This window comes from Neolamprologus brichardi, chromosome 19, assembly GCF_056152115.1.
Source record: "Neolamprologus brichardi isolate AB-2024 chromosome 19, ASM5615211v1, whole genome shotgun sequence".
NCBI classification, from domain to species: domain Eukaryota; kingdom Metazoa; phylum Chordata; class Actinopteri; order Cichliformes; family Cichlidae; genus Neolamprologus; species Neolamprologus brichardi.
Genome location: NC_142122.1, coordinates 11,911,979 through 11,923,473, shown reverse-complemented (window position 1 = coordinate 11,923,473; position 11,495 = coordinate 11,911,979). Strand labels below are relative to the sequence as shown.

At 40.1% G+C, this 11,495-nt stretch overlaps 1 protein-coding gene across 4 annotated transcripts in view; it reads right to left on the bottom strand.

The window, feature by feature from the left end:
* Window positions 1–415: 415 nt before the first annotated feature.
* dtnbb (dystrobrevin, beta b) overlaps window positions 416–11,495 on the bottom strand; it is a 35,217-nt gene continuing 24,137 nt past the window's right edge. For 3 of the 4 annotated variants that reach the window (XM_006798799.2, XM_035911090.2, XM_087832835.1), the window contains 9 exons: window positions 10,396–10,486; window positions 9,316–9,404; window positions 8,747–8,860; window positions 7,008–7,104; window positions 6,658–6,678; window positions 5,336–5,495; window positions 5,138–5,227; window positions 4,901–4,954; window positions 416–4,505 (listed from right to left, as the gene is read on the bottom strand). In XM_006798799.2, coding sequence (XP_006798862.1) covers window positions 4,480–4,505; window positions 4,901–4,954; window positions 5,138–5,227; window positions 5,336–5,495; window positions 6,658–6,678; window positions 7,008–7,104; window positions 8,747–8,860; window positions 9,316–9,404; window positions 10,396–10,486 — 742 coding nt within the window. In that variant the 3' untranslated portion in view covers window positions 416–4,479. The remainder of the gene's footprint in view (window positions 4,506–4,900; window positions 4,955–5,137; window positions 5,228–5,335; window positions 5,496–6,657; window positions 6,679–7,007; window positions 7,105–8,746; window positions 8,861–9,315; window positions 9,405–10,395; window positions 10,487–11,495) is intronic. The other variant, XM_087832834.1, reaches the window with a different exon arrangement.

The following is an 11,495-nucleotide window of genomic DNA, read 5'->3' as shown; positions in this document are numbered from 1 at the left end:
TTACTGTCACCTCAAAGCAGTCTGGCCATTCTCCTCTGACCTCTGGCATCAACAAGGCATTTTCTCCCAGAAAACTGCCACTCACTGGATATTTTCTCTTTTTTCTGACCATTCTCTGTAAACCCTAGAGATGGTTGTGCGAGAAACAGACGACAGGCCAGCAGTTTCTGAAATACTCAAACCAGCCTGGCAACAACAACCAAGTCACCTAAATCGCTTCAGTTTGAACTTCCGCACATCATCTTGACTATGTTTACATGCATAAATGCATTAAGTTGCTGCCGTGTGATTGGCTCATTAGAGATGCATGTTAATGAGCATTTGCCAGTGAGTACATGTTACTTGCCACCAATGATAGCTGATGTATGCATCGAGTGATGATAAATAAAAAAACGTGACCAGCCGCAGCCATATTTTAAATCTTTTTAATATATCTCACATTTGATTTATTTACAAAAGACAGTGGCTTTGTGACATAAAACTCTGTTTTGTAAAATCAACATGAGAAACAATGGGTACCAGAAGCATAACCATACAGAACACATACATAGATAAATAACATCAGGGGAGCGTTGTCGCCGAGGTTGTCCTCGTTACACATTGTCTCTCTGCAAACATTAAAAGGATCACGATGTATGCACCTCTGTGTGACCAGCTATGTTATAATTGTAGTACCCCGAGTTTGGTCTGACAGGGTATGTACATACAGTATTGCCTCTGCGTTGGTTAAAATGACATCAGTGACTCTCTATCAGTAGATCTGGAATGTGTGTGTGGTTTTTTTAAGTTATCTTTTTTTCTGGAATATTTAATATGAGTTTGTTTTTGTTTGGGTTTTTTTTTCCCCCAGCGGATGAAATCATTAAATACGAACATCTTCAGGCATTCTGTGAATAAACTATGAACAACAACGTACTAATGCAGATATACTTTGATATATACCTGGAATTTGACACACAATGTCTGCAAACAGTTTGGCACAAATGTAAAGGCTGAGCATGAGTAAGTTTCCCCCAGAACATAATAAATAAAATCAAAAGCTAAAACTGACATAAAGGCTGACAGTATTTGCTGAATGGTTACTTTGTACAGCACTCTACAGAACAGCTACAGGCACGAACTGAAAGAACAAACGGAAAGCTCAATTTTGCACCGGAATGCATGGTTGAAATGACGGGGAAGACAGGAACTTGCTAAATTTTTACCTGTGCAGTTTTGTAATTTTGGGACCTTTGACGCCGGATGAACTTTTTGACAGCAGGGGTCCCAGAATTGTAATTTACTTGCTATATATTATATTTGGGCAATTATACAAGTGAATCCTTATTCCAACAAAATCATTACAATAACGATTCTCCACTAATATTGTAAACCATAATAACAGTAATGATAACGCGGAGCAGAAAAGAGAACTTAATGAAAAACATCACATTAAGAACAACAATAACAGAGGAGTGTCTTTTTGTTGTTTTTCTTGACACAGTGTAACAGGTTGTTCAAACCCTATACTTAGCTTATAGCACAGGCTTAATTTACAAATCTCAAAGCAGAAAAAAATGTAAATAAATAGATCGCACTTTTTGTAGTTTAACTGAGGCAGACTTTACCCTGCGCTTCTTTCTGGGACTGAACACATCCCTCTTAAACTGCTCACCAACGTTTACCAATCAAACATTTACTTAAAAACCCGACGTTGCCTGTTTTCATATGAGATGAAAGGCTACTCTGAAGGACAAAACAGTGAGCTAGACAAAAATGTAAAATTAACTGAGACTCACTCTACTAGTGACGTAGGATAAACTTCCTTTCATGTTAACAGCTGCCTCCTTAACAGGCGAATCACTCTGCTTTTCCACAAAAAGTACAAATTCACACACAGACAAACTATATTCAACAACATGCTTCACTGAAATCTCCTTTTCTTTGAATCCAATAAATAAAACAAACTTGACTTGGTAGAATGTGAAACTATTTTGGGAAACTTCAACAAAACCTGTGACCACAACTGCACTATTCTGCAGTTAAATCCTCCATCTTCAATTAACATTGATCTTAGTTTGTGGCAAAAGATTTCTTCATGTTACCATCACATTTCACTTAAATTACCTCTGCAGTCCCTGAGCACCTACCTTCATTGCACATACACATTGTCAATATTCTCGAAATAATTAAATAAAGCTATTAAAACATTATCTACTTGCTCACTAAAACCTTAAATCCTCAAATTTTGTAACTCAAAACTAAAAGTCAGTGCCTAATTCATTACTATTTAACATCCTGAGGTGCTTCTCTATACTTTAAACCAGTGTTTCCCAACCTTTTGGAGCCATGGCACATATTTCCCATTAGAAAAATCACACGACACACCACCAACTAAAATGTCACAAAAAGCATATTGATCATTTTTGCCCGGCACCGGCCATAGCGGAATTGGTTTGGTTTGTCCCCAGTATACCTTTTTTGCTTTCTTCTGACCACTACTCATGCTAGGGCAACCCATTTAATTAGAGCAGCTAGTTGTACTGCCCTCTAGTGGAACAGAATGTAATAGTTCTGCCAGTCGCTGAGTACTAATCAGGTGGAAACAGATAACGGCACACCTGATCATTTCTTACGGCACACCTATGTGGCGTGGCACAGTGGTTGGGAAACACTGCTTTAAACAATAAATACTGAGGCTACCAGCTAGTCAGTGTCATTTGCAAGGAGGCACCATGCTGTGCTGAGCGGTACAATGCCCTTCAGGTGGTTCAGTTTTCACTGGGAGGAAACAAGGCGTGGCTCATTATTGTGTATAGAGCAGCCCCTCGGTTTGTAAGCGCACAGCCCTCTTTATTTGCAAGGGTTTGCTCACTGAGAGCACATTAGCAGCAGAATAGTATAGACTCATCGAGTGTGTTTACATGCTCCTGATATTCTGGAAACAACAGTGGTGAAAGTTCCATGCTATTCCTTATTCATTCCAAGATGTTTTTAAATGATTAAAGGAAAAATTCAGCCTTGTGGAAACTACACCTGCTTGTTTTCTTGCCAAAAGGAGAAAATCAAAATCAGTGTCAGATGTGTACTCTGGTCTGGAAGGTAAATGCAGGACAATAGCAATCCTTGCAATCACTGTGGTCACTGAAAGGTTGCCATGGTCACCAGCAGTTTGCATGAAAGACTTGTCTGCAAACATTTGCAAACTACTCACCAAGCTGTAGCGAAACTGTTTATAGTAAAACAGAAACCAGAAATGGAGAACTTATGCCGTCAAAGTAAAAGTTGTGCCTTTTGAAATGTGTTAGTTGCAGACGATAAGGAAACTTTGATATATTTTTTTTCTCACACTTTTCACAGCATCACTGTTGCTTGCAGACAAATTACCATCTCCACTGCAAACTACAGGTAGCCAGATAAAGATTTTTGATGCATCACCTTATGTGCAACTAGTTTCAACTAGCAACCAGGGGCTCGTTGACTGGTTTCTAGACCTGTGTGAGTCAGGCTTAAGCCAGTATTCTTGGCTAGAAGCGGGTGCTCAACAGCTTACTTGGTTTTGCTTGCTTTTAAATATTCGTTGAAAGAAAAATAGAAGAAACAACCAAATCTAGTGATTTTATTTTATTTTTCCCAGACAAAGCTAAGTTAGCTATTTCCCAGGAAAAATTTTTTTGCGTTGAACAATTTCTTAGACAGTTTTTGCGATTTTTAATTGCCAGGCCAATGACTTCTGACAGACCAGCTAACCCTCCTCCGGCTTTTATACTAGATTAATCTAATTTTGTCCCAGCTTAATCCTTTCATAGCACTACGAGAAAGGAAATGAAATATTCCTTAATATGAAGCTTTTCTCCAGGCTGTGACCAGAGCATAGAGCGTCTTTGCTATTGGAGACTAGAGTGGCAGAATACAGATGTGCAGGTAAACACACTCAGCATGAATTCTGAGGCAGGACACTTCTGACACTCCAGCTGTCATCATAAACCCACAAAGAGCTGGCATAGTGTGGTACAGTACCTTTATCAAGACACGAGTGCAACGTCATGCAAAAAATATCAAAACAGAAAAAAAGAAATGCTAGTGCTAATCATACAAAAAGCAATGACAGGGAACATGTGGTGACAGCAGGTCGCCTTCATGTCGGGGCATTCCCAAGGTCATGTGTGTACAGAATCTTATATACAGAATGATCTGCTGCGGTGGAACAGTTGGGAGAGAAAGCACAGCAAGCCATTCCTTAGCAGTCATGAGGGAAATCATTGGGTAATTACAGCAGTTTTTGTTTACAGGACAACATACATACTTGCTAATTATACACATCTTGCTACCAGCAAGGTGTGAAGAAACTTTTTTTTTTTCACATAGTGAAATCCTGTTAGATTACAGCATGCATTACTCTACGTGCTAATGCCAGGGGAGTTCTTGTTGTTATTGTTGCTGATTCTTCCCAGTTAATGACTGTATGTCCTTACAGGATGGGATGGTGTTCTCTTTCCCTCAGTGCTTCTGTAATCTCACTGTGCCTGGATACACAAACAGAAGAGCTTGTTGACAGCCCGAAGAGTCTAGATGAATTCGTTTTTTTTTTTTAAAAAAAGAAAAAAAGATTGTGGCAATACGCTACAGTGCATCGCTGCTTTTGGATGGAGTGTGACAGAAGGAGCCCAGTTCGAAGAGCCAAACAAGTATATTTTTCTTGGCTGATAAAGGTGCCATGCAAATATTTAGTCGGAGCCAATCATTCAAATCCAACAAATGAAGAAACAACACAGTCATTGTCATCAAAAGCTGCTGTTTCTGCAGTAATTTTATATTATCCTTTCAAATTTTGATTGATTTTATGGTGCAACAGAAAAGAAACCAAATATTGCATATTTTGATCCTGGCCAATCGTTATAATTACTATTACTAGACTTACCTCTGTCTCCACCATTCCTCATGTTGGTCTCCTCATCCTCTGCGCCATCGTCCACTTTAAAAAACAAGAACTACATTTCAGTGACAGCAGTTCCTTATGTAAATACTTGGGCACAAAAGGCTAAAATATAGCAGAAAATGCAAAGAGGACAGAAGTGCCTTTTTTAAGATAAGAAAAAAGGACTGAAGGCGAAGAAGAAGAAAAAAAAAGCTAAAAACCTATTTTGTCTAGACTAACCTGAGTGAAGCTCTTTCACCAGTGACGACATGGTGTTTGTGATTGAGTCAGCAGCAACTAAAAGATCATTCCGAAGATTTCTAGGCACACCTGAGGAACAGAGAACGGAGAAGACATCAAATGACTAGTCTTGGAGTGTAACTTTGCATAAGTATAATCTGCTTCAAATCCTCTTTGTTTTACTGGTTTCAGACGCACCCTGAGCAAAGGCCTCCAGCACATCCCCTCCCACACCTGCCAGGCAGTCCTGTGGTGTGTGAGTTGGGGTGGACCCAGCCGAGGTGGAACGTATGGGCATAGGCATCGAGCAGCCCGCACCGTGGCTGGGAGAAGAGTGAGGGGAGCCTCCAGACTGTGACTGCAATGGATAAAACCATTTATGATAGTTACAGTAATCATCAGCACATTACCTAACCTCCAAACGTAGGAACCACATGCTGAAAGTTCACATGCAAGAGGGTAGAGCACAACTTCCAGGGAGCGCTCTAAAAATAGTAGCAAAGTTGAAATTGGAGAGGTATACAACCAGATAAGCTGAAAGAAGAGACTGGCTACATTTACATCAGGACTGATTTCTGATATTTATGTGTTTGACCCTGGCAGGTACAAAGACACTAGCTGACCAGTGTCACCAGGCATCTTCTTCCAGAAGCATAGTAAGCGAAAAACAGTGATTCTACAGAAAGATGATAAAAAAACAAAGAAACCTAAATATCAGCCTAACATCAACTAATCAAATTCTCGAACAACCAGTTTAAATAGATGATGCTCTATTGGGATCACAGATTGCAGCTTTAGGAAACCTTTTTGCTTCTAAAGGTGACTTCTAATGAAATAAATCTTGACACAGATGTGACCAAAAGAACTTAATCCTTACTGGGAGAACAAACAAACAAACAAACAAACAAAATATTGGCTAAAAGCCACAACCCCCCTCCAAAAGACTTGTGGTAAAGCTATACTGATTGGCTTTACCTTGTCTGTCTATAGTACACCTTTACTGCATTCACAGGCTTAATGAGAACCATGCGTAGGTGTGCATGTGGGGCTTGTGCTGAGTTGGGAGCTATATCTCATAGAGAAAGGATCAGTGTGTGTCTCTGGGACTGTTGCAGGCCCGGGTTGATGGCTCCGTGCCAGGCAGCAGATGGCCAGCCAGACTGCAGTCATATTAGAAGTGAGTTTGTTAGCGCCAATGAAAGGAACAGGTCCCTGACATTTGGACCAAGAAAAACACAGTTCTCTCAACTCGCCGGGGTTAGAAAACAAATTTTAAAGATTGTGCTTCTACCGCTCTGGCATGAAGCTAACAAGGAAGTGGTGGAGCAGAATCAAGTTTGACAACTAGATCAGTGTAATAATGTTAGGTAGTGGAATCCCATCATCTTTCTTAACAGTCGTCTTAAAACCTATTATAAACGCTTCCTTCAATCACATCTGTGTGGAGAGGGGAGCAGTGGACTATATGATGTGACTAGAGCAGGTATTGAGCCTTGCAAACTGAATTAAGGGCAACTTACAGCCTGCTTCTGCTCCTCATCCTATCAGCCAGCAAAGGTAAGCAGAGAGTGAGAGAGCAGGGAGAGTGAGAGCAACAGAATTAAAGCAATAAAAGAAGAAGAAAGGGGTTTCTGCATGCACCACATGGCACGTTTACATAAGATTACTGCAGTCTTGGTTTTGAAGACTTAAGGAAATTTTCAATTCATCAAATAAAGCCTAATTATGTAAGGTAGAATATCATTGATAAAACCTGTGAAATATAAAAGAATAACGGCAGATTTAGGACAGTTAATATCTATGTTCTGTTCTGGGTTATTATATTTCCCTACTTGAAGATAAATCTTCTCCAAGCAGCTGAAAGTTTTACCTTTAGCAGCCTCATGAGACCCTCCAGCTGCACCATCAACTCCCGTCTGCTCTCTTGCAAGGCTGACATGCGCCTCTCCAGCTCATCCTTCCTGTGTCTGCCGAGGAAGGAGGAAAACAAAAGATTTATGGATTTCTGTTTTATTTGTAAGGCATAATTGTACACCAGTGCTTTGCTTTAAACTCCAAACAGACAACAAAAGATTCCTGGAAAATATTCTGTAAAGAAGGCGGTGTCATCTGAAACTGAAAGCATTTCAGATGAAGTCTATTTCAGAGACTTCATCAAAGTCTATTAGCAAATTATTTCATACACTTATGCACTTCCTGAAGAGCAGCTAAGTGAGGGTATTATTTTTGTGTCTGGGAGAGAGACTTGCCTTTAGGTCCAATAATCCCCGGATCAATTAGAGCCACTCCAGTAGGCAGTCCCACTGCATTTGCATCAAGTATGTGCACCATACCCGGCATTATTAGGTAATATGTTTCCTCGATATTGAAAAAATGACATCAATGTCACACCTTAAACCAAGTGTGTCAACCTACAGCCATTAAGGTCAAATCCAGCCATTAACCCTCACCCTGACACTAACACTATGCTATCAGAATATGTGTTCTTTCACGTTTTGGCATTCAGGAAACAAAGACTCCTGGATGCCAAATAACAAGGCTCTAGTGTTTTTTTTTGTTCTTGCTATGATTAAGCCCCAGTGTTCCCTTTTATTCTTCATGTGTTCTTTGTTGTTCTGAGGTCTGTTTTAGAATAAAGTTTTGATTTGCTGCTTTTCATAAAGTACATGCACAAAAAATGCTCTAAAATAATTCTTTTATATATAAAAACATGACTGTGACTGTTTGTGGCCTCTTTTCAATTATGCTTCTGGCTCTTTATCACCCCCTGGTGTCCATACTATGTAACTTTATATTGAAAAAAAAATTAAAGCACAGTAGCAATCGTTTGTATGGCTAAAGCTGTCCTATAAGAAACTTACAAACATTTGCAGATTGTAAGCAGCGGTTATCTGTTCTTCATCCTGTGGCTGTAATAAATGCAATATGACATCTGTCCAAGTACAGCTCCACACAGAACACTGTGCTGTTAAATATTTACCATTTGATGATGTCTGCCCTAAAGCAAACATACTAAGAGAGCGTATTAATATATGAAAACCTGTTTACTGGTAAGAAACAATGTGGTCACGTGACATAAGACAGAAATTACCTCATAATTACCATATTATGAAAATATTATCAACACTAACATGCCAAAAAGAGTCTGCGTGGGGAGTAAAACCGAAAAAAAAAACATGATGCAAATGGATGAATGACTAAAGATTAGTTTAGTAGCTAAACAGTTAAGCTATAAAACATTAAAAGAACATGTGATCTGAACCTTTGGCACAACTGTTGACTTGCAATGTTGCCTCTGATGCATTATTTAGGCCAGTTGACACAATCAAGGAGTCGTTCAAGGTAAAAAGTGCTGTAACATGTCCTCACAGGGTGACTCTCTCCCAGCAACTGAACCCAAGGGTCTCAGTGTCCTGCCAGCAAGACAAATGTCCATGCTGTTGTGCAAGCTAATGCTCCCTAATTAGGCACACATTAATTTTACGTAAAGAATGAGTTCAGTCCAAAAAGGTACAACCGCCTTGAGGTTTTGTTTGTTTTTATTTATTTATCTTTTTGACCCCTTAATGAGGATGTTATATGTGATGTATCGTGTCGGCAGGTTGATACCTGAGGAGTCGTAGTTCGGTCAGGAGTGTCGGGTTCTGCTGGGCTTTTTCTGGTGTCGGCTGAGAGGCCTGTTCATGCTCCAAACGCAGCCTCTGGATTTCCTGCAGGATCTCTCTGAATATAGCAGACAGCAGAGACGAAACGTGAGCTTTATTACTAATGCTGTGTTGTCACATGTCGGTTTAAAAATACCTTAAATGCAAAACTTGCATTTGAAATGATTTAAAATGTGAACGGAAAAGCACATATTGTTTACATACTGCACTCAGATGAGTCAAAGGACAAAGATTTAATAATGGGTTTACTGCTGATGCATTCACATGCAAGCAGCATTTTAATATTACAGATGGCTGAGAAACTTTCAAAGGAACAGCTTGATTAGCCACGCTGTGCACCGATGTAATATTTTTAGCACACATATATCCGTGATCATCATCTCAGCTAAAGGCTGTAACGGAAAGCAAATGAGTGCAACAAAATCATGCATCACTGCTTTACCACCAACAAGCCAAAAAATCAAATCAAAACCTGTCACACATGTATGACGATGGTCGCATGATAAGCTGTACCTGTTTTTGTTCTCCAGCTCTGCAATCAGCTGCCTCTGCTGCTTATTGGCATCAAAGTTGAAACTGAGATCTGTTGGAGGACATTGTTGCTGAAAAACAAAATTATCATAAAACAGTATTAAAAACACGGTGGGGAGAACAAAAGTTAAATACAAACAGCTATCGCGCCTGACCACAGCGAGCAGTAATGATGCTCCGCTGGAGACTTATTATGTTTCAGCATAAACAGGAACCACAGCGTCGCTTTATCCCTTCCATATATAACAAACAGTGACAAAGAAATCTACTGCTGCTGCTTCACAACAAAAGAGTTCAGCTGGCGAAACCAGCGGGGCGCTTTTTATTTTGAAGCATGTATGTGTCATCCTCGTTACCATTTTTCTTCACCAAAATGTGCCTTCAAAACGTATTTTTTTCCATTTCTTGGAGAGGTTTAGGTTTAAATTTCTAAAAGGTAGCAATGGAATATGAAAGAGTTAAGAAGGAGAGAGTTGTACTCTTCCAGCTCACGACTAGTGGAGCATAAAATCAGAAAGCAGTTTCTATTAAGACAACCTGATTTTGTTTGGCTGCAGAGTAAACAGACCCAGCAGTTGGTGTATTTGTGATAAGGAATCTGGCTTGAGGAGTATTTGTTGCATATTTGAGCCACACTTTGCTGTTAACATGTTACCAGCATAGAAAGGACTAGAACTTTTAATCAGATGACATGTGCTCCTTACTTCGCTGTATTTCTAGAAAAGTCATCAACGTAAGGGCTACCTTTCCCATTGCTTAGAGATTTTAATGCCCGGAACAGCAAAGTACCAGGTTCAACTCCCAGCTTGGCTGACCTTCAACTTGAGTCATTTCCCTGCTCACTGCCCCACGTGCCCTGCCTATTTCTCTACAGCGCTCTGCCAAAAAGCAAAAATTCCTTAAATCTTTCTAAAACAAATACAAGTCATGGAAAATAAAAGCTCACATTTCAGTTTCAAAATCCAAGTTCCCTGTGCTGATGAAGAAAACCTGACAAAAACTTCAAAGCATCAAATCTGAAATACAGGGTGACTGATGCCCACCATGGGGTCTCATACTCACTGTGGAGTTGCCCGCCTCAGCTGCCAGGCGGGCAGCGTATCGAGCGATGAGGCGGTGCTCTTCATCTAGCCGGCTGGGACTCTCCAAGACACTGCCCAAAGTCAAAGATAGAAAGACACATCATGCACGCGTGCACACATGCACACAAGCATAGACAGCAACAGTGACTCAAATGTCAAAAGCGCTTATGTAAGTAGAAAGGAACAAAAAAAAAAAATTGCATGGCGCAAGTGATTATATAAAATAATTTGCATGAAAACAAAACTTCATAATTAAGGCGACCTTAACAAAGGACAATTGGCTTTGACTGCAGCGTTGATAGACAGTCTGAGGTACAGTAATTGGTCATAAAAATGAACTGTGATGGATAAGAGAGAATGCAGCATGCCAAATGCATTTGTGACTGTGCCAATGCCCATTCTGGCCATTTCATCACTCACTGGAAATGTCAAATAAGGCGCAAGACTTTAAATGACCATGGGTGTGGCATATGGTGCGGACAGACGACAGGACATATGCTGTTCTTTCTCGGCAGGCGGTCTGCAGTGAAGAGTGAAGGACAGCTGATATGGAGTTGGGCGCTATCTGAGAGTAAGTGATGATTAAGACCATTAAACCCAATCTGGCTTCAAACCAGCTGCATCAGCAACCACACGGCCTCAAAAGGACTGATAATCAGCCTCTTAATTAACATTTGAATCTTATCTATATACAAAAATCTGCTAGTGTACTGAGATCATTTCAGCTATTTTTTTCAATGTTTTTTCCCCATAATTTCACTGATTACATCATTAAATAGTCACTGAACGATTTGACATATTTTTAGATACTGTCACCTGACTGGAGGAGATTAAACTTGGTCCACTAGAGGAGAAATCACTCAACCAACATGTCATAGCAGTCGTTTTGAGCCAGATCTCTGAAAATGTCTCGTTAAGTGGGGCACTTTCTAAATAATTTACCTTCTCGTCCTCAGGCCAAAGCACAGGCAGAGTCTGAGGTTTCTTGTAGAATTAAAGTAATGCATTAACATACGTCAGGGAGCTGTTTGGAGTGAATCTTCAGGCTGGAAGCAGCTCCAGTGTTTTGTTCTTCGGGGA